This window comes from Paramormyrops kingsleyae, chromosome 7, assembly GCF_048594095.1.
Source record: "Paramormyrops kingsleyae isolate MSU_618 chromosome 7, PKINGS_0.4, whole genome shotgun sequence".
NCBI classification, from domain to species: Eukaryota; Metazoa; Chordata; class Actinopteri; order Osteoglossiformes; family Mormyridae; genus Paramormyrops; species Paramormyrops kingsleyae.
Genome location: NC_132803.1, coordinates 10,527,159 through 10,549,332, shown reverse-complemented (window position 1 = coordinate 10,549,332; position 22,174 = coordinate 10,527,159). Strand labels below are relative to the sequence as shown.

At 44.5% G+C, this 22,174-nt stretch overlaps 1 protein-coding gene across 1 annotated transcript in view; it reads right to left on the bottom strand.

Annotated features, from left to right (window-relative positions):
* Positions 1-22,174, bottom strand: part of gfra2b (GDNF family receptor alpha 2b) — a 52,724-nt gene that overhangs the window by 6,022 nt on the left and 24,528 nt on the right. Inside the window, exons 4-7 of the mRNA XM_023808205.2 lie at positions 12,784-13,195; positions 4,879-4,988; positions 4,234-4,374; positions 605-780 (exon numbers count right to left, since the gene is read on the bottom strand). Coding sequence (XP_023663973.1) covers positions 605-780; positions 4,234-4,374; positions 4,879-4,988; positions 12,784-13,195 — 839 coding nt within the window. The remainder of the gene's footprint in view (positions 1-604; positions 781-4,233; positions 4,375-4,878; positions 4,989-12,783; positions 13,196-22,174) is intronic.

Here is a 22,174-nt window from a genome sequence, read left to right as displayed (position 1 = left end):
AGGGACATTGTGGCCAACAGAGGAGCCCATCCTGTGGTCTGTGTGGATCAAAATGTCCCAGTGCAGTGATGGGGAGGGACACTGTGCTGTGAAAATGGTGCTGTCCTTCGGATGACACATAAAACTGAGGTAGTGACTTTTGGAGGTCAAAAAAGATCCCTGGGCATTTGGGTAAAGAGTAAGGGTGGTACCCTGATGTCCTGGCTAACATTGCCCTTTCAAATCTGGCCTCTTCATCATCCCCTATACTGTATCAAACTGCCCCTTCACTAGCTTATCTACTGTGTGGTGAGCATACTGCTGCAGAATGGCTGCCATCTCATTCATTCAGGTGGGGGCTACACATCGGTTGTGGTTGATGTGGCTCCCCATTGCTTCTAAAGTGCCTCGGGTGTCTTCAAAAGCCCTATATACTGTAAATGGGACATTCATTCTTTCGATAAGGTGGCTAACCATCCATCCATCCATCATACAACCACTTATCCTGGTCAGGGTTGTAGGGGGACCTGGGTCTTACCCCAGGCAGCATAGTGTACAAGACTGGGAGTAAAAGCTATATATATGTAATATCAGGACAGAAATACCACTGCTGACAGACACATACCTCCAGGCTAGCACACTCTGAGAAGATGCAGGAGTCCGTCTCGGGCCTGGCAGGCGGGGAAGTCTCTGTAGAGACGCTCATCGGGCCGACGTACGTCTTGGATGAGGGGGTCACCGGCTGGGGCGCGGGGTGCATGCCGGGGTCTGGGCCGTACTCAAAGGCCTGAATGGCGTTCTCTGTGCAGGAGGACAGAGCGAGCAGAGCGAGGCACTGGTTATGCTGCAGAGGATGTAGGGGAGCACGTTGAGTTACAGTCACATCGGACCTTAGAAGTGAGGCAGAAGCCTGGACGTGGACCGTCACCTCAAGCAGAGTTTCCTCATTTTGGCATCACAAGTTCAGCCCCCGGCTGCCAGACCATTTACTTACCTGAAATGTCCAGAAAGGCGGAGTTTCATTTCTGCACAACGAATCTGTTACACAGAAAGAACTAAATTGACTCCCCCAGCTGTGAACTTGCGTCTGCAGCTCTGCAGGCTTAGATCCCTTGACCAATTATGTTGCCTTGCTTGTGCCATTGAAAGCAAACATACCGGCAGACCTAAAATCATGCTTTGAGTAGTTCTCCTAGTCATCAGTCTGGTTATAACTGGCACTGGTCGGATCTCTAGCAATCACTTACGTTATATCACCTTATGTGGATGGACACTTGCAATAGGACCCTTGACACAGAACCGATTTCCTTAATTACTGATCAACCTGCTGCTTTTATAGGTTATAGGGTTTTGCATTCTTTTTTCACGATAAAGATCATAATTATGATCTCAAGGTAACTACTCTGCTGTTAGCGAGATCCGCTGGAGAGATTTAAGAACACTGCTGGAACATAGGCCTCTGTTAGACATAGATAGTATCGTGTGCTGACATCAGATTGAAAAGTTTTTATTTTAATTTGTGTCCTTCTTATACACTCTGTGGTCAGTTCATTAGGTAGACCAGCTTGTTAATGCAATTGGCCTGCTTCTGCAAACAGTGAATAATATGACTGCGACTGAAAAAATACAGAACACACACAGGGTCAAGTGGTTCATTTACTGTTTGGCGAAGCGCTGCAGGAGATGCATATTTTAAATGTGGTGTGATTGTTGGTGCTAGACGTCGTGGATCTAGGACCACAGACACAGCCACCATTCTGGAATTTTCACACATTTTTACTACAGTGTCGGCAAAGAATAGCATAATGAACCCAAAATATGCAGTTAGCGGCAGCTCTGCGCACGAAAGCACCTGGTTAATGAGATAGATCAGAAGAGAATGGCCAGGCTCATTAAGGCTAAAAGGCCACAAGTGCAAAAATAACAGCTCAGTACAACAGCGATGTGCAGAAAGGCTTCTGTGAGCATACAGCTCCACCCCTGAAGCAGAAATGGACGCAAAAATGGGTCCCAGCTAAGTGGGCTTAATAAAGCGGCCAGTGAGTGTATTACTGGGTATCACTTAGGTGTTTAATGTGTATATTATTTTGATTTATTACCACAGCATTGTTGAATTCTTGAATCTGATTGGTCAGAAGGATGTTGATTCATTTTCTTTAACTGCACACATAGTGTCAGTCAGGTGAATCACAGCATTAAGTCAATGCACAATTATAATCCATAATTCTAACCAATGCTGCTTAAAATACCAGCTGTGGAACACAATTTAAAATGAACAGAAATGACAGAGAAATGTTTAATCATTAGCAAGGAGAAAGTAGCTCTATTAATAAATATGTTTTAGGCTCATAAATGTGGAAATAATGTCTTCAGATACAAATGTGTAAGCCAAATGTATTCTAACTGTGGTATAAGCGGGTTAATGCACTCCAAGCTGCGCATTATACATTTTTAAATGCGCTGCATGACGGCTGGTTTTTACCTCCCCAGTCATGTCTTTAAAAGCATAAAATGCAAAGCTTGTCGTGCACTACTCATGCATAAACATTTACATGTCACTATTGTATAATTTATATATGTTGTGTTACTTTTTATCATTCTCCCAGCCACAGAGATATATTAAGCCAATAAGGAAAATTTTAAAATGAAGAATTTTGTAAAAAAAAAAAAAAAAACGTGACACCGTCAAAAAGGCCTAAGACCAAAACGTGCGCTCTACACCCACGGTGGATTGCCAATAGAAAGACTATAACTGTACGAGTTCAGACCCCATTATCGGTTATAAAACTGTGAATTGCAACTGATGTCAATGAAAGCAACTCTGCAACATGAACATTGTGGCTCTCAAAAAAAAAAAATATCGAATACAACCAGCTAACACATTTCAACATCCTGCACGTAAGCGGTCATCTCCTCGGTCGATCAGTCAGCTTTGTCATGGCTCATTCTGCTTTTTAGTATTGTGACAAACTATAAACCCCCCCCCGCCAAGTAATTAAAAAACAAACCAATAAAAAAACATGAAACAAACAAAATTTCTCTCTGTCCTCGGGAATGCTCCTGGAGAATGGACAATAAGGGAATATACAGAGTTGTTTGTAATGCTTTGGTGTAACACCTACTAACAGTGCTGTGAGTGCCTTTATCACAGGATGTGCGATGTCTGGTTAGCTGGCAGCCCTGCCTGCGCTCCAAAGGCGCCGTTCTGCGTTATATCTCTCTGTGCCACATACATGACATATCATTGCTTCATTCCTTTCTTTAAAAAAAAAACGTTGCACGCATGAGGTCCTTTGTGCAAGTCCCGACTGAAATGCTCTCTCACCGAGGCTGCAGGACACTTGTATCAGAGCTTGAGGAATGTGGCAATATTACATTTGTAATTATATAATTTAATCACTGTGTCTTTGTTATGAGAAACGGCTAAATGTAGCAATTTAGCACAGCAGCAATTATAAACCAAACTGAATCATCCGCTGATGTCAATCCTTTTGAGACACTTTTGATGCAGGACCATTAATATTCATAACTACACCAAACAAGCTTCATAAACATTCATAGCCCTTAATTTCCATTATCGTCAGATGACACAGAGCATCAAGTGTGTTATAACTTACTCATTCCTTAAAGGGACTTATATAAACTGTAACAGCTGTGATGACGGTATAAACTTGCTGTGCTGCCTGCATCTGTGGAACATGCCCCAAACGTAGCCAAAATCACAGACCTACTTATAATGCATATATTCCCAGTCAGTGCTGGGGAAGTTACTCACAAAAGCAATCTGTTAAAGACAGAGATGGAAAGTTCAGGTCTAGAAAGTTCTAGTCAAACTGGTTGGTTGAAACAAAACCTTGGTCTGCATTTGTACTTTCTGGAACTTTCCACCTCTGTCTGTAGTGGATTGCTTTTGTGGCATCCCCAGCACTGCTCCCAGTTCACGTTCAAGCACCATAGAGTAAATAAAATCAGGGAACAAACAAAAGTACAAAACTTGATACAGATCTATTGAAATTGTCAATTTGCCTAAGAATATGAGTTCTTATAGACCACGAAGGTGCAAACTCTGATGTGGCCGATTAATCAAATTTAGCTTAGGAAGTTATTTTATTTACCACCACCACCCCCCCAAAAAAAAAAACTATCATCACTGGAATGAGAAGACAAAAGCAGTATGCTTTAAGCCTGAGACTTATTCCTTCCTTAAGGGGGTGGTCATGCATAATGCAGGACCCAGACAGGTGACATACTTACTCAGGCAGACGTTGTCCCGGAAGTCCCTGAGGAAGGTGGTGCACTCCTCTTCCTGGTTCCCACTGCCCCGGCACGTGCACCACGGTGAGATGGTGAAGTTGCTGTGGCTGGCATCCATGTAGTTTGGTGTCATGTCCGTCCCTATGGAGTCCCCCCCCCCCAGACCAGATGGGCGTCACACACATGATACCCCATGCGTCCAGGGATGCCTCTATCCTCCTGAGACCCCACCCATTCATTTATGTCCATTGTAGTGGACATTTTGTTTTTGTATCTATCTTTTCACTGATGTAAGGAAACATATTTATTCCTGTTGTACACTAAAGAGGACATGCTGTGAAATTGAAAATAAAAATAAATTTGAAAAAATCTAAATTGCAAGATGTCTTATTTCCTCCAAAGACGAATAATCTAAAATTGAAGGACACTTTTTTCCTTGGGTCTCAGGAGGCTATACCAGGAAGTACTCAGGAAGTTTCTGGGGCTCTATGGAATATGTTACGAATTATGGAGAGGCAGATTGGATGTGCACAGAAAGGCAGGTGTATACAGAATATGGTATAAATCAGCAATCACAGGGCAGCTTTGACGCATCCATAAGACCCCAGGGTTTTGAGAAACGCTGGTATAATGAATCGGACTTACCGATCAAGCCGGTGTAGGAGGCCAGGCAGGCCTGGTAGTTGTCGTTGGGGCAGCTGGTGATCGAGTGCACGGTCGTCTCGCAGTTCATGTGAAAATCGGCCAGCCGCGACCTGCTCACAAAGAAAAGGAGTGCAGCAGCTGATCTGGTGAAGACCCCTGTCTTTGTCACTCCTGAACTAACAGGCAGGGCGTTGTGGCCATTGCCGACTGAAGCCCAAGTGAAGTCCAAGGCTATCTTTACTGCTGGTATTCCCTCATCACCCCCCAGCGAGGAGTAAGTAGGCTGCCATTAGGTTGGCCCTCTCCCACAAGATGGCGCCCCAGGCCCCGATGGGCTGACCGGCGCTGAGTGTGAGCCAGGGCTTAAATATCCTTGTTAAAGCAAATTCTAGGAAATGCATGAATCGATATTTTGGGATTATTATCATGCTCAGATTCTGATTGTGCCTTCAGCTCTCTTTACGGTCATTAAAAAGTATAAAAAGTCTCAAAATTGATTTGGTCAGGCTGATTAGTGGAATCGGGTGTCCCGGCCTAATTCCTAATGGCCCTGATAGCGTTTATTGTCAATGAATGGATCTTCTGTCAACCATTACATTTTCTGGATAATTACAAATATTCCACTTAAGAATCATTTTGTTAACATTTTTGATTATATAACAGCACAAAATTATTTAGTGCAATTTCAGCCCCTGGTTACGGTTTTCTCTGAATATGACTTGCGTTGGACAGGAGTTACTATGGTGATGAAGAGACTAACTCAATATTATAATAGACCGTTATGATGAAACTATTATTTGAAATGAACAAATTAAAATATTTAGGGGCTTGTATAGAGTATTAAACATTTTTGAAAAGACCTGCTGCAGGACTAGCAAAGCCATTCATCGTGTCAGAACAATAGACCTGCAGAGGGCCGCAGAGAGATTTGTAATATAAAAGCCATTTTGCTTCATTGTCAGAAACAGAAAAAAATAATGCATTGTTTACAGAGTTCTGATTCACAACAGGGAGGGACTCTCATCCGTCTGCTTTATCGAGCACAAGGTACGGCGACGGTTAATTAAACAGGCAGAAGTGCTGTGTTCTTAATTGACTGAGTTAATCGCGGTACGTGCCGTGAATAGTGGAGCGGAAACGGGAAGAAGCCGCCAGAATCGCGTGTAAATAGACCCAGAAAGTCTTCCCCGAGTCAATTCGCTGGAGAGGGCCAATTTGCTGAGCTAAATGGCGTTAGGTGGAGGGGACTGGCTTCCAATCCCCCCAAACTCATAAACAATGCTGAAGCAGAACAGAGACACGCAGCATTTCCTGTCAGAGTCAGCGGCTGCCTTGTTTACAGCAGACACGGGAGTCTGGGCACACGCGACACTGAGTCCCATCAGTCGTTAGCGAGACGCTCCGAGAGTAACCTGACTGCACACTGACAGGCGTGGATCGGGGGTGACACACCACGGAACAGCAGCCCTGGGGTATGGGGTGGTATAAGTAGCAGGGCACAGGACAGGGCAATAGGGTGGGGGTCACTGGAAGCAGCACTGGCACAGGACAGGGCAATAGGGTGGGGGTCACAGGAAGCAGCACTGGCACAGGACAGGGCAATAGGGTGGGAGTCACTGGAAGCAGCACTGGCACAGATTCAGTCATATGCATAAAACATTTCTCTATATATTTATATACGAATCAGTGCTTTTTGATTGCAAAGAGACCCGAGGCCCCTTTCAATGACTCAGTGAACAGGAAATGGCCCTTTAGAAATCAGGTCTATCTTGTTGTTAACAGAATACCAGCAGGGTTCATATAGCATTTGTCAATGGAAAGAAACCGCAACTGAAATGAAAATGATTACCAGCACCGGGCCGTTCGGCAGAGGCCGCTGTCTGATTATTACTACAGCTGCCGCTTAGTGTGTCTTTGTTCTGTTCTGCTGTGGCTGCCCCCCCCCATTCCCCCCGCAGTGGCTCCCGGTGCTGTTACCTCACAACCTTGGTCTTGTGGGTGCTGGCCTGCCTGTCCCACTGTCTTGGGGCTGCAGCCGCTGGAGCTGCAGTCTGAGTGTAATTCATCAAAGTCTGAGTGTGTGCATGTGTGTGTGTGTGCGCGCGCGTGTGTGTGTGTGCGTGAGTTTATACATGTCATTGGTCCCCACAATGTGATAAAGACCTGTCATTTTGACATTGCGGGGACCACCTTTTTGGTCCCCATAAGGAAACTCAGTTATATATAAATCTCTGAATGCAGTCAGAAAAGTAAAAATGTCTTAAGTCTCGTATTTTGTTTGGTTATTTATAGTGAAGGTTAGGGCTGGGCGGGGGTTAAGGATATCATTGTAGGGGTTAGGATTATTCCCATAGAAATGAATGGATGGTTCCCACAAAGGTATGAGTAGAAACGTGTGTGAGTGTGTGTGTGTGTGTGTGTGTGTGTGTGTGTGTGTGTGTTTGTCCCACATCTGTGCTTCTGCCTGCATGTATACACACACACATGGCTGTGTGTGTCTATATGACTGTGCCAATGCATCTTCTGCAAACGTATGTGTGTTCGGATATACCGAGTTACCCTGCTTGAGATTTTATTGTCAAACAGCAGCTTTACACTGACCTACATTTTAAAGAAGCCTTTAAGAACTTACTCTACCTAAAGTGAACCTTCCAGTGTGACTTTTCTGCAGCACATAAAAACTCCACATTGAAAAAATCTTTCATAACTTGCAAATTTTCTTAAAACTGGGCTGTTTTTCAAACTGTCACATTATGCATATCTAATTTTCCTCCTGCATAATACAGTTTTCTATATATCTACTATGACAATATGATGTTCCCCTTATTCATCCTCATGGAAAGTAATCCGATAATCTACATCGTCACACTGGGCACTGGTATAGACTGCTTGCTTTTCAGTGTTGTGGAGATATAGGACTGGAGTTTGTTAGTTTAAGCTGATTAATGATCATTTTCCGTCTGGTTAGTGACCTCTGATGACTCACAATAAGTGAGTGAATCATTCTACATCACTGACATCATTGTCTTTTTTATAGTATGAGGTTATGAGGTGGCACGTGACCCACTGACACAGAGGCCAGTTCTGCCTCAAACCTACTGCACATTCTCACCCAACTGCAAGTCCTCATGACAGAGTGGGGGGGGGTCAAAGCCCCCTGCAGGTATCCTTTGGGATGCCTGACAGAAAAAGGGGTGAGGAGGGATTCTTCACAGTAACCGGAACACCAAGTGCAAGGGACTGTTGCAGCCAATGGATAGTTGTTTAGCTGATAAGAAAACTGTGTTTAAGCCATGGCAGTGCCTGTTACTGGCATCATGATCGCACCAGCCAAAGGAGAATCACAACCAAGAAGATGCCAGGACTGACAGATCTGACTCTCATAAGTACGGTGCTCAGCAAATTCTTCAGCGGATTACTGATTACCTTTTGTTCATTGTGTTAAACTAAGCATCGCTAAATGAGTATTAACATGCTTCTGGTAAATGAATAATTTATCGTATGTATTCATAAGTTTTACTCGCAGGATTTGCTTCTCTAATTAAGAAGCCAGCAGAGACACGGTGGTGAAACCCCAGATTAATGGTGAAATGTTAAGGAGTCGGCGTGGGAAGTGACACCCAGACAGTGCGGAGTCAGTCATTCCCAGGGCAAAAACACAGCTAACAAACTGGATTGCTAACTAAACAGGCATTCTAGGGAGGGATTTGCCTCTGTGTGGCAGCCATGAGGGGAACTGCTTTTATTTTATAAGTGGGCAGAAACTAGCAGTGGTTTTCTCAGGGGACACCAAGCTGAGATGTGGCGTGCATCCCCAGCAGTCTATGCACTCCTCCTCCAAGTCTACGCGGTGTTGGAGCAGAGGGGCGTCCTTCACCACGCTCTCATTCGGCAGAGCCACGCTGAGGTGGCCCACCAGTGATCCAACAGCTTTCTGAACCACGCCAGCAGTCATCAGCACCCCAGGTCTGAACAGCTTAGATTACTGCTCAGGACCTTGGAGATACTCATCATGGAAGAATCACCTCACTTCCAGCTGAAGAATTTCACTAAGATTTCCAGCTCTGTTCATCCCGTACTCACGCCGAGTGCTTTCTGCACTGTTTCGTGCTTTTGATTCCCTGACCGTGCTCTGAACAGTATAACAAACTCACAGATTTTTTCACCCGTGGTGTTGATACTTGTTTCAGTACTTAGAGGTGATTCTCAGGATAACGTGGTAATTTGGCAGGGTGGGAACCTGGATGAGCAACCAAATCACTGCCTGAGCAAATCCCTGCTAATGCAAAATCACGTCAGCTGGCGGAAAAAATAAAATTATAAATGATTCCATGTCAGCAGATGTCTGCAAACAAATAAAAAAGGATTAAGATGTCGGCGCAGCAATGAGCTCAGATTCACAGCAAGGCTTCAAAACAATTAATCCACCAGTGTGCAATTTGCTGGGATATAATTTGTGCTGCTGTTTGATGAAGCAGGTAGTGTAGCTGTTAATGGCAGAGACGTGTAAATGAAAAGGTGTTGGTAGCAGTGCCAGGAGAAGCCTTTCTGCAGGATACGGGCCGTTTAAAGCAACTGCTCAAGTATAAATATCTTTCTGTATTAAGGGCCAGATAGATGTGTCATCACAGATTGACAGGCACACTCAGCGGCCTCATTATCTGGTATCCCGGTGTAGTACCTGGTTCTACCCCCTTTTGTCGTCAGGATCACTTCAAGGGTTGCTGATCTGTTTGCGCGTAGATGCCTTTCAGCTGTTATTTTTGCATCTGTGGCCCTCCTGTGAGCATTAAATGGTCTGGTCAATCTCCTGTACCCTCATTAAAAGGTATTTTTGGCAAAATAATTACCATGGACTGAATGTTTTTTATCGCACTATTCTCTGGACTCCAGACACCGAGGAATGCGAACATCCCAGAAAGCTGTTCCTGAGATGCTACTCAGCCGTTTGAGGCTCATCTGAACGTTACCTGAACGTCCTCTGCATGCTGCATACATTCAGTCAGCAGGCTGATTGTGTTAAAGACCAGGTGTAACTTATAAAAGGCGACAGAGTGCAGTTTACCTCATTTATGGTGCGTCTGAAATCACAAACATGTTTGCTGTGTAGTATGAGAAATATAGTAAGCAAAGTGAGCAGCAGGCCAGCGTTCCCCGAATGACATACTGCTACGTCCTGCGAAATTCCTGAGTGTGTAACCGATGGACACTACGCTATCCCACAAGGCCACTGAAGTGGGGAAGATCATCACTGGCTCATACATTTTTGTGAAGATGGTGAAGAATGTGCCGCATATTTACAAATTAAAGTAGAAAACGGTGCTGTTTTTAACTTCCTGGAGCTGAAGCTACAGTACATCACTGGTGAACATCTAGGTCAGGAAAGATGGTGACTGCAACACTGTTCTCACACATACTGTACATACAGGTTGTACTACATTAATGGTTGAGTAGTAGGCTTCTAATGAAATTTGGTACCTACTGTGTAAATAAGTGATTTTGGATGCACCTGTTATTCAGTCCACCTGAGCTGGTTCTGTGTCGACCGTATTGCAACAGCAGCAGGATTCAGCAAAAAGGCCAGCCATTAAACATGATCTGCAGGTTATTAATCGCTATGGCACCCGATGGTCTTAAGCTCTGCACTCATTAGATCTAGAAGCTTCTGATGTGATCAATATTAATAATAAATGAGAAAATTAATCTCATCAAGGGTAAACCCTTAAATCAAATTATCTGGCAAAATGATTGTTACTGGGGATGCTGGTGATACAAATGCTTTTATAGAGGTCGAATACAGAGGCAATTCCAGTTAATTGGCTTTCTCAAGGGTATAACAACATGACACTTGCAGACAGCAGTACTGGACAGCTACCATCCATCCCCATGTTACCTGCCACCCTGCATAAGTCACCACTTTGCCTGGAAAGACTGCCCCGCTCCTTGGCAGGGGGGAAACTGGCCCCTTTGCTTACGTTCAAACTGAATTCAAATTAAAATACTCCTTTGTTCAGCGACTCAGCGCCTATTTGAAGGTATTCATCGTATGTGTTCCCTAAATCTACTCAATTACCTGATATAAGGGACTGATGACAAAAAAAAGCAACAAACCCCATAGGACAGCGGACCAGAGCCCAAATGTCACTGGCTGTTAACGGCAGAGAGGCTGAATGTCTCCCTGCTGCTTTGACTGGTGACTCATCCAGAGAAATGAACAGTGAGGAAGAGTGGGTGTCATTTAGCTTGTACTAATGGGGGCTACTGAGGGCTGAGGAAGCCAGCTAACCCACACTCTAAGAGAGGTTCCTTTAACTTTAATTCGTAAACGAGACAAGAGTGTCAGGCCCTCATCTGGCAGTTCATGAAGCCAAGCATGTCTTCTCCACCCCAGGGAAAAGCCCTTTGTGAGAAACATCCATCTCTCCTTGTTTGTCTTTCCTCATAAAACAATACTGTTCTTGCTCCTCCCCCCACCACCAGCAGAAAAGCAGCACAGAGATAAACAGTAACTCCAAAATCATCTACAGTGCAGTGCAAGTCATCTGCCACTTTACACGGCACTTCTGGAGAAATGACTGACATCTCAGTCTCCCTATCAGCGATAGTGGTCCTAAATTTCTTAGCTGAACCCATCCGATCTGCAGCGATTTTCCAGGCAAACCATAGGCTCAGGCTGGGGGGGGATGTAGGCAGGCCTTCACAAATCCCACCCCCACTAATTTCTGCCTGAGGTAATGTCTCCTGGCAGCTGGAACCCATGTTTGTTGCTATAATGGAGGCAGAGCACAATAAATCCCATCTCTGCTCAAATCACCGTCTACAGTAATTTCCTGTGTCAACCCATGATGGGACAGAGGCAGGGCTGCCCAAATACTTCCCTGAATGACATCAGCTACCACCACAGTCTCGTAAAAAGAACGATTCCAGAGGTTGAGCTAAAGCTCGGCTCAACTTAATGAACGCACGGCTAATTCACCTGAGATTAATGAATTTACTAATTGCTTATAGGACATTCAACATCTCATTTATATAATGCTCTTTGTTTACTTTAATCAAATCGGTCTTAGCTTACAAGAACATAATAGATGGGCACATGTTGCTAAATTAAGGCTAAAGACTTTACACCCAACAATTACTGCAGTGAATCCATTCAAATGTCATTTAGTGGTACTACTGATAGCATACAAACGTATCGGAACTGGAACTGAAGTAAGGAAACCACATAAAAAAGTGCTTCCGTTCGCTGTGTTAACTGGGCATAGTGTTGAGTGGACAAAAGCATCCAGTTTGGGATGTGTGGGTGTAACATTTGATGGTTAATCAGCTGATAGCTGATCCAGTGTTTGATGTCGCTAACAAGGCGTGAATCCTGCCTGTTCCCCTCTGCCTATTATTGACTGCGCTTGATAGTTATGTTTTTTGTAGTTTTACTCCTGACATATTTATCTTGCTTGTTGATAATGAGCTGGGCTGAATTAAAGTTTTTTTTTTTATCCCAGGTTGCAGACAACACTTATTATGTATGTCTGCGGTTTTAGCTGTCAACCTTACATCGATTCCCGGAAAGGTGATTATACCACTGAATGCTAAACTTGATTTTATTTGTGTGCACAGAGAAGAACTCTAAAGGCCACCAAGGTACAAGAAAACCTGTAACTGCTTTTACTAATAAGATGCTCCAGGGGACATTTACACCAGTAGATCTAATCTTTCAGCTTAGAAATAGATGCTGTTATACTAGGAGAGTCTGGACCAGCTGTAAATCCATTTGAAACCATTGAAAAAGATGCACTGCTTTCGTCTGAAATTTCCATAAGGGGCCATATATCACAGTGCATTGAGCATGCAGTGCTGCTAACGGTTTCATTGTACTTGGATAAATGGTAACGAGCGATAGAGGCTTACCTGCAGAGCGCATCCGAGCGGCAGATCCGCCGCAGCTCCAGGCAGTTGGGTTTGGTCCGTTCCTCGTAGGAGCAGGAGGGCACGATGGTCTGGCGGCGGCGCTCAGCACAGGCCTGGTCGCGGCAGGGGCAGAAGAGCAGGCGGTAGCTGTGCTCGGTGGGCACGCGGTCCAGGAACTGCCTCAGCGCCTTGTGGCAACGCTTACGGTTGCACTGCTCGATGGTGGAGGGCGGACGCCCGCCTCCGGCGCCCCCTGCTGCCGCCGTGGCCTTGACGCACACGGAAATGTAGAGCGACCGCATCTTCTTGCACGTGTCGTTCAGGTTGCAGGCCTTGGCCGCGTCCAGGCAGGGGTTGCAGGGCCGTGCCGAGTCGGCACACGGGTTGCCTTTCACAGTGGCTGAGTCCATCCCTGCCACCGAGAAAACAGACGGGATTTTAAAATCCACCACGATGGACTGGCATCCCCCGTTCACGGTGCGCCCTGCCGGCTGCGACCGGCTCCAGGCTTCAGAAGTGGACAGAGATGGTTTATGAATGGACGAGCAGTTGAGGAAGTTTCAGTAGCTTAACAGATACATACAGCGTTAAGAAAATTCAGCTTCCCGGGTTCTCAAACCTGGAACCATTTAATCACATTTTTTAGATTTCAGTGCAGTTTTTACAGCTTGGCCGAGGAACGCCCTCAAGAAAGTGGGAAGAGTATTTCCCAAGGCTGTCCCTGTCAACTTTCCTTAACACCTGTTTTGGTGTCACATGGGTGGTAACCTAGGTGGTTAATGAAATATTTACAAGGGAAAAAAACAAGCACCGTGGGAATTTGGAATTGTACAATAAAAGTACCTGACCAGATGCTTCCCCTGAGGTTTGCTGTGAGAATGCTGTGCACATAATGTGTATTACCTCCTGACACATAAGTACAAGATGGTTTTGCATCCTTTCCCACCTCTGTAAGGTCCTCTGCGCCTGTCTAACCTATAAACACGGCAGTAAGCGGAAGTGAGGCTTTTAAGGAGCGGAGCACACACATCCTCAGGTGCGCTGCCCTCTTCCTTCGCTCAGGCTCAGAATCGCCTCTCAGGATACCACTCAGAGGAGCACAGAAAGGTAGAGTAATTACAACAGCTGCTGCAATGCTCCTCCGCGCTGCGGGACGGCTGAACCCAGAGGCGGTGGGGGAGACAGGGGCAAGAGACAAGGCTGTTGCTCTTCTCCCCAAGATAAAAAAAAGGAAGCGAAGAAGAAGAAAAAAAGAAGGTTCTGCAAGTTTTACACATCTGGTATAATCCCAAGTCTTACATGCAAGGTCGCCTGCACTTAAAACACTCCCGTTTGCTGACCTTGGCGGCTGATGCCGTATTCATGCACAGGGAATTCTATGGAACGTATAGAGTGCAAAGGAACCATCTTGGGCTTAATTTTAATTGGCAGTGCCTCAAGACAGATGGTTTGACGTGATACAGAGAGTAGTCCCAATCTGAGACATAATTAAATTTTAGGCTGCGAGCTGTAATTACTGATGCTAGGGCTGTTACAGCGGCAAAAGATGGATGAATTGTAGACTGTGATTGGAGTTTCAAGTATCCTCCTCATCTTCAGGAGGCAGAGAACAAAAGGAGCAATGAAGAGAGTGTTATTTGTTTGCCAAGTATGTTTTTATTAATCTAACTGGTCTGGATTTTTGCAGAGCTGGATTGATCACTGCAGGGTCACAGTGAGCTTGGAGATTATCCAAGGAGGCACTGGGCACAAGGCAGGGGACACTCTATACAGGATGCCAGACTCAAGCACAGTGAGAACTTTAGAGACAGCAGTACCCCCGTAATTAGTCTACAACGGGAATCCCATGCAAACGTCATACACAGATCCACAGCCTTGATCCAGTGAGGCTTTAGAACCATGTACTTTGTTAGTCCGGTCTAAGATCCTGATCTAACAGCTCTGCCTGAGTAAGATTAATGGATGTTACCAAAACAGCAAGATGCTGAAGCAGTGGAGTGAGCATCCTACAGCTATAGGCAGTGGGGCAATTTGGATTAAACGGCTTCCAAGCAGCTGTAAATCCTGCTATTTTGTGGAGAACCCAGCAGTTTGTCTGCATCTGGGTTTGTTGTCTTTAGCTCTTTGCAGCGGAAGCTGTTTAACTTGTTCACGTTTAGCATTCCTGAGTGGCTGGCTTGAGTGCACAGAGCTCCCATAATTCATTATGAATGTTCTTTTTTCAGGTTCCCTTTCTTCCTCTGCACTCTTTACGACGACTCCCTCCCCCCCCCACCCCCCCCACCTCATTCAGCTCCCTCCTACAAAATTATTGCCCATTTTAAGGTTACTATTGCAAGGCCTGTGGGGGAAACCGTTACTTTATAAGCCCACTTTGGGTACTTTGCCGCAGCAGAAATGTCGTTATTCACACTCTGCTGCTGAGGAAGACGTCTCGGGACGCTGCCCATGTTTGCCGCCTTCTGCTGCAGCCCTGCTCACTGTTTGGCCACGTCGATGGCAAAAGTCTCACACCATCAAGATGTTTTCTCCTGAAGAGTCTGTGGATGAGGCAGATACTCTGTGGATGTTTGTGTAACACAGAATTATTTGATTAAAGGCAGTAGCGCAACGCTGGGAGCCTGTCCTTGGGTTTTCAGTGCACATATACAAACAGAAAAGCCTAGAATAAAGTCAATTACTGGATGTACTGGATTTGTTGGATGCTGGATAAAAAAAAAAAAAAGCTATGTAATTTTGAGCTTAATCCTAGATTTGAAATTTCACTAGTTTGTCAAATACAACTCTCTAAGCTCATTAAAGCAGTAATTTCACCCAGTTCAGTTTTGCTGTTGACGTTCTCGTTGTCATTTCTGGGTCATTGTTGCACAGTTGGGTCATTGTTAGAGTGTTCTGTGGTATAATTGTTATTTTATAGCACACATTCTTTACTTTTTGACTTCCACAATGTTCTTTTTTCCCCCCAAGAGGTTTATTATTAACCAATATGTCACCCTTAGGTGCCCCCTTATCTCATAATTGCATTTACAGTACAAGGTTGCAGTGAGCTTGGTGTCCTTATCAATAAGCTAAGGGCACAAGGCAGGGATGTCCGGGTACGATACTTGCCCATTTCAAGGGACAAACGAGGCACGTACTGTAATGTACTCAAAAGGACATTTTGAGACACCATTTTACTTGAAAGGCTTTAGTCTTAGGACTAAAAGGAAACCAGAGAAGGACCCTGTTTGAAGACAAGGAAAGTTCCTTGCACACTGTAAGGGGAGGAATCGAACCTACGTCCCTGGGAATGCTGCCCGCCACACCTGCTTTCAGTGCAAACCTCTGTAACCAATGCAACGACACAAACTCTTCAGCTGCAATGAACATTCCGGACCCTCAAAATACGCTAAGATTCATTAGCTGCAACTGACACTGAACAAGTATTCAAAGACGGGTGCAAACCAGGATAAAATGTCAACAGCGACAGCATATGCCCATCACAATGGCCTCAATGAAATGGAACGTGTCAAACACTGGCATACCCACAATAACACAGAAGCCGAATAACAAACTGCAGCCCTTTGAGTCAGAGACTTTGGTGAATTGTCCGTTAGCAGGCATTGGCATTAGCCAATTAGCGCCTCGGCGGGCTGCCCTGTTAGATGCCTGACAGGAGCTGTTTTTCACAGAGTCCTTCCCGGCAGCCCTGCTGTGTGTGTGTGTCGCATTTAGGTTGAGAGGATCCAATTTGGAAACTGCCTCACGTTGAGCTTCCTGTGCGTTGGCACACGGCTCACATTTGCAGGGAACACGTCTGGTACCGCAACGAGGCACTGGAGGCAGAAGTCAGCCCCGTGACGATGAGATTTATTAGGCTTTTCCCAGCAGAGTTTCCCCAAATGGAACAAGGTGAAAATCAAAGTTAAGCCTGAAGCTTCTTACTTGCAATGTATTTGTAAGCTTCCATTTATATTAAATGCTATAATAACTGTCAATTTAGAAAAAAAAATTGAGACATACGGTTTTATTACAGTTTTTCCGAAAGCAAACAGAGGGGGGGCCCTTGTCCCAGCTGGACATGGGCATCCCTGTTGCTTTCTGGAGTCTGTGCCGTCCCTCTAAGTGGCGGGCAAGTCGGCAGGCAGGTCTTTCGAATTCAGACACGAAGCAATTAAACAGAATGAAGATGAACTAGCATTTTGGTTCGTTCAGCTCCAGCATGAACCGCTCTCTGCCTCTCGACAGTCAGAGAGTGGGTGTTCCCAGAGCGTAACTCCCCACCACGCGGTCTGCGGTTCTGAAAAGTGATTAAAATTTGAATTTAAAAGCCAGCAGGTTATCAGCAGAGCAGTCAGCAGTGTATGGCATCTCTCTGGGGAGTTCGACAAGCATGTTTTATTTGTCCGAGGTCTGACGCGAAGCCCCCTGAATCAGACCCTTCCAGGTACAAGCACAGCAGGAAAACAGGCAAAAAATGGGGCGTCTACGTGGACGGAGGACTCAAGTACGGCTGACTGTTGGAGGCGGGGGATGGGAACCAAAACAAAGGAGCCAGGAGAGCAGGAGTGAAAGACAAAACTAAATAAATTACAGAACCATAACTACACATATGGAAACAAGACTCTGACAGGCACGACAGGAAATGAGACTGCCGCAGTCACAATGGGAGCTCAACGTCTCGTCCTCCAAGAGCAGCAAGACTAACCCCCAAGCAAAGCCTGCTGTTCACTATAAACCACAATTTAGTTTATTCACTTATTTGTTTTTTTCGCATCAGTTTATTTTAAAGAGACAGATGCCTGCTAGCTATTTCTGTAAGAACTATAAATGAATTTCACTGCTCATACTCTGTACAGCACATACAGTTCAAAGTAACTGGTAGATTTGGTAACACTGCAGGCCATGGTTTTGCTGATTTATAAATGCATCCATAACAAATAATAATGCACTTATAAATCATTATAAACATGGTTATAAATATTTATCAAAAGGCATAACACATTATAGCCATGTGAAGCTCTCATCTATAATGCACTATAGATACTTTTATAATGCATTATAATGGCTGGTACAAGGTATCTATAGTTCATTATACAGTAGATGAGAGCTTCATAAGGCAGTCATAATGCATAATAAACATGGCTATATCGTGTTATGCCTTTTTATAAATATTTATAGCCACGTTTTAGTAGTTTATGAATGCGTTATAAGGCATTTTGAATGTCTAAAAACGTCTAAAGTGTAACCGAAGATTCCTTTGAAAATGCCCAAAAAATCAGGACTGAAAATTAGAACATACCCCAGATATGTCACAGAAATACATTAACCATTCCGAATGGCATGTGAACAGTTAAAACACCTTGAAAATCACATGATATTCTCCAAAACTGTAGGTTTCACAGTATGAATGGAAGGTTTAAAAACACATCTAACATTTCATTTCGGAAACCTAGATACTAGCTACATGCTTCCCTGGTCAAAATCTCTGCAGCAAACTTTCAGCAGCAGCTCATATGCAGTTGTTCGCTGAGAGGTGCTGCTGTTTGCACGGACAAAGCCCTTTCACACAATCCTATGTCAACCCTAAATACGTTCAGACAGAGGCAGCAGAGATCCTGATGCAACTGAAAGTGAGGTAACAGATGGGCACGGGATGGCACTGTTTGCCCAGGCTGGAAAGTACTATCACCCAGAAAGCCTGGCACCCCCTTCAGTACCCCGAGGGTGATCGCTGGGTTTCTATCCAATTGGTTTTGTTGACTGGAGTGGAGCTATCATTCATCTGAACTTTGCCTTTTGGGCAAATACGCTGTGGAACAGAAGTGAATAGAAAATTAGGTTTTCATAATAAAAACAAACAGAAAATGGATCACAAAACTTTCATGTATACCAAGTCACATATGGTTAACAGATTTATTTATTACTAACTACATATTCAAAACGTAATTAAATTCTGAAAGGTTAAAAAAAAAATTAAATTATGTTTTTTTTTTTATTCTGGCACATGCTTATAAGTCCTTATCAGAAGTCATTTTCATTTCTTGGATGATTCACAATGAAGCTTCATTAATAGTTTCCAAAAGCCTTGAACCCTTCCTTGAGAAGAAGAGTCAGGCTCTCCCCAATACATAAGTTCTGTGACTTTTTTGCAGGTTTCTGTTTTTTGACATCCAGGGAATCCCTTCCTGTTCCAGGCTGAGGTCATTTTTTTGGCCAACCCGGTCCTCAGGGCCAGCACGTCAGCACGTTTTTGCTCCCTCCCAGACAGTCCGCATTTTTCCTCCCAGCAAGCAAAAACATGCACTGTCTGGGGGGCTCTGAGGACTGGACTGGGAAACACTGGCTGAACATCTAAAATTCTCTACTGGCTGAACATCTAAAATACACTCTGAAACCCATGCAGCTCAACTGGCATCCAGATCCCCTGCTGGGCACCTTTTTTCTCTTTTCCTCTGAAAACATTTATGTCTCACTCTGCCTGGTCTCGCTCCATTAGCTACCAAATGGAGCCCGGCTCAAGTTCAAGACCAATACCATCGTGCCGCCACCATCGCATCAAATCCGATAGCTCATCGAGATCGCTGTGATCCTCAGCACCAAGGCATGTGAATTCCATTTCTGAAGAGTGAAAATCAAAATTCAGGATGTCAGCACAGAGGTATTGGATTCATTATCACTCATTTTAATTGGGGGGTTCACTGTGATCAAATACAAAGACAGACACCAGTCAAAAGACAGCAAATCTGATAAATTCATTCATTCATTCACTCATTTACCCACATACTCAATGCAGGGTTACAGGCAGGCCTGTCGGGTACTCCAGAATGCACAGGGCTTGAACCTGGGTACACCAGACCCTGAATGGAATTTCTGTCCATCACAGTGAGCAAACCCAGGGAGGCTTTGAAAGACCTGTAGCTTTTCTCCCCACCTCTGTACCCCCACCCCCCCCCCCTCAATGAAGTGCTGTTACAGATGGACCTTTAGCACTTTACTGTTTTTTTAACCTATCTTTGGATTTAATTTTAATTTCTATTATGCCTATCTTACTTTATATCATGTATTGCATGAACCAATCACTGTCTCTTTCTGTGTTTTGTCTGCTACTTTGTTTCTACACTAATTTTCCTTGTACGAGCTGCAGTGCTATAAAATATCTTATCTCATATCTTATCTGAATTGGGTGTAAATAACACACTGACAGACTCCCTTCAGCCACACCACCATCACCTGCTTCTGCCCTTTTGATGTCCTTAAATGCGCTTCTCAGTCTGCATGTGCTGCACAGAATATAAAGAGATTATTACAAGGTAGAGGTTCCCACCCCCTGGCCCACAGCCAGTATTCCTGTGGACTTTCGGGCATATTGCAAAAGGGCTAGTTAATTTCTAAAAACGAACAACATTCTTTACATTTTTTGAGACCCCCCCCCCCCCCATTCACATGTCCTATTCCTGAAAAAATGGAGATGCTTGAACTTATGAAATGGCCGATTTCTACCCAGCCCCCCCCCCCCCCACCTCTACTGGGAATTTAACCAGTCCATGAAATTTTTGTACGACATCATCTGTACTGCAAACACATCAAAAGTTGGAAATCTCTTCCCCTGCCTGCGCCCTACACCAGACCGTGTGCTTGCAGCCTGACTCGTAACTCATCTTTGAAAAAAGCGTATACCAAGTAAACGCATTTAAACAAATACAGTTAATCTTTATTTGAATACAGAAACTGCAGTAGTATTTACATAACCTTATTGTGTGTCGGCCAGTTAATAATGTAACACTTAAATTGCGGTCAGGGGTATATAAAGTGTCTGCCTACCGCCTTGTGGGCATTAATGAGTCCCCCTGAATCACGCTCAGATATTACAATCTGCTTACTTCTTCAGAGCAAGCTATTTGTGTTGTGTGCTCCTGGCCAAAAGTTTGGCTGGGGGCACGACGATGCCCTACATGTGACAGGACAGGGAGGAAAGACCAGCTCTGGATGTGCAGGGTGATTACGGGGCAGTGAGCTGACAAAGCAAATCAGGCCAGCGCAGATCTTGGCGCTTGTGGAAAGAGCTGTTCAGGACACACATAAAAGGGAGTTTCGGTGTCCTCTGGTGGGACATTCTGCCTCCGTATCTCTCAGCTCAGAGCTCAGAACATGAATGAGAATACAGAAGATAATGACACTATTCGACACGTGGCAGATTAACGTTGCTTAATTCCACATCTCCTGCAGCAGCCGTGGGACATTGGCTGGTGTCAGAAAACCTGATGTGAAATAGTCAATAATGGCACCCGTTGTGCGTCTTCAATAATTTAGTGCTGTTCATGGACCAAAAGGGGGCACTCTTCTCTCTGACAAAATTAAATATCATTGCCCCTGTGCAGTTTAAGTGCAGATCTGACTCTCTGTAGTCATTAAGAATCTTCATTAAAGAACTTACTGCAGCCTTTGAAAGTACAGAGTTAGTCACCACAGACTCCTGGCCATATACTGTATATAGTCAGGACCACAAGAAAAAGTCTTATATACAGTATTAGTGAAAAACAGTAATACAAGGAGATTAAAGGGAGTTTCCCCACCTATAGAGAGCACCCTAACCAGCCAATAAAACAACGACAACATCAAAACAAAACAAAAGAACAACAACAACAACAATAATAATAATAATAATAATAATTCAGCATTTATTATAAAATATAAGAAAATATAAATAATGACTTCTAGAACAATTCAGAACTTCACAATTTTGGAAAAATATGCCATCCATACAGCATTTACGTTACATTTCTGCATTTCTGTTTACATCCATTTAGCACATTTCATCCAAAGCAGTTTCATAGCAAGACAAATGATTGGTCAGCGCACACTGTGAGGCGGCACGCGGCCGAGCTGATGTTAATTGGCTTGTCAGCTGGAACTGAGCCGCACTCCGATTCAAAATCCGCTAATGGAAACCAGCCGCCTGCCGTCCCACATAACAGACGGCCGGAGCGAAAGGCCGGTCAGGAGGAGGCTTGACCTGGGGAGGGACAGTCGCTCCTGTCACTCTAGCTAGAATTACATGAAGACATTCACCATTTTCGCCTCCTCTGTTAGCACCGCTTTATCACCACAAGGGAAAATAAGCAGACGTGGCAGAATCTAGAGTGGGGTTGCAGGATTTTGAACGTCCCCTTAAAGAAGAGCAAATCTTTTTCAGCCCTGAGTGACTGTTAAACAACAGCTGCTATATCATAATTTGCCCTGTCTTGTTAAACGAAGATGCTGACATATTTTGAGCAGTTCTCCGTCAATTCTGTGCCAGAGGACTGAATTTTGCCCCATAAGCGTGAAACAACAGCAACAGTAGCCAACCCAGAGCTGTTTTACCGGTGCTGTCAGGTAGTACTGGGTCTGGGCCCTTGTTTTTGAGCCG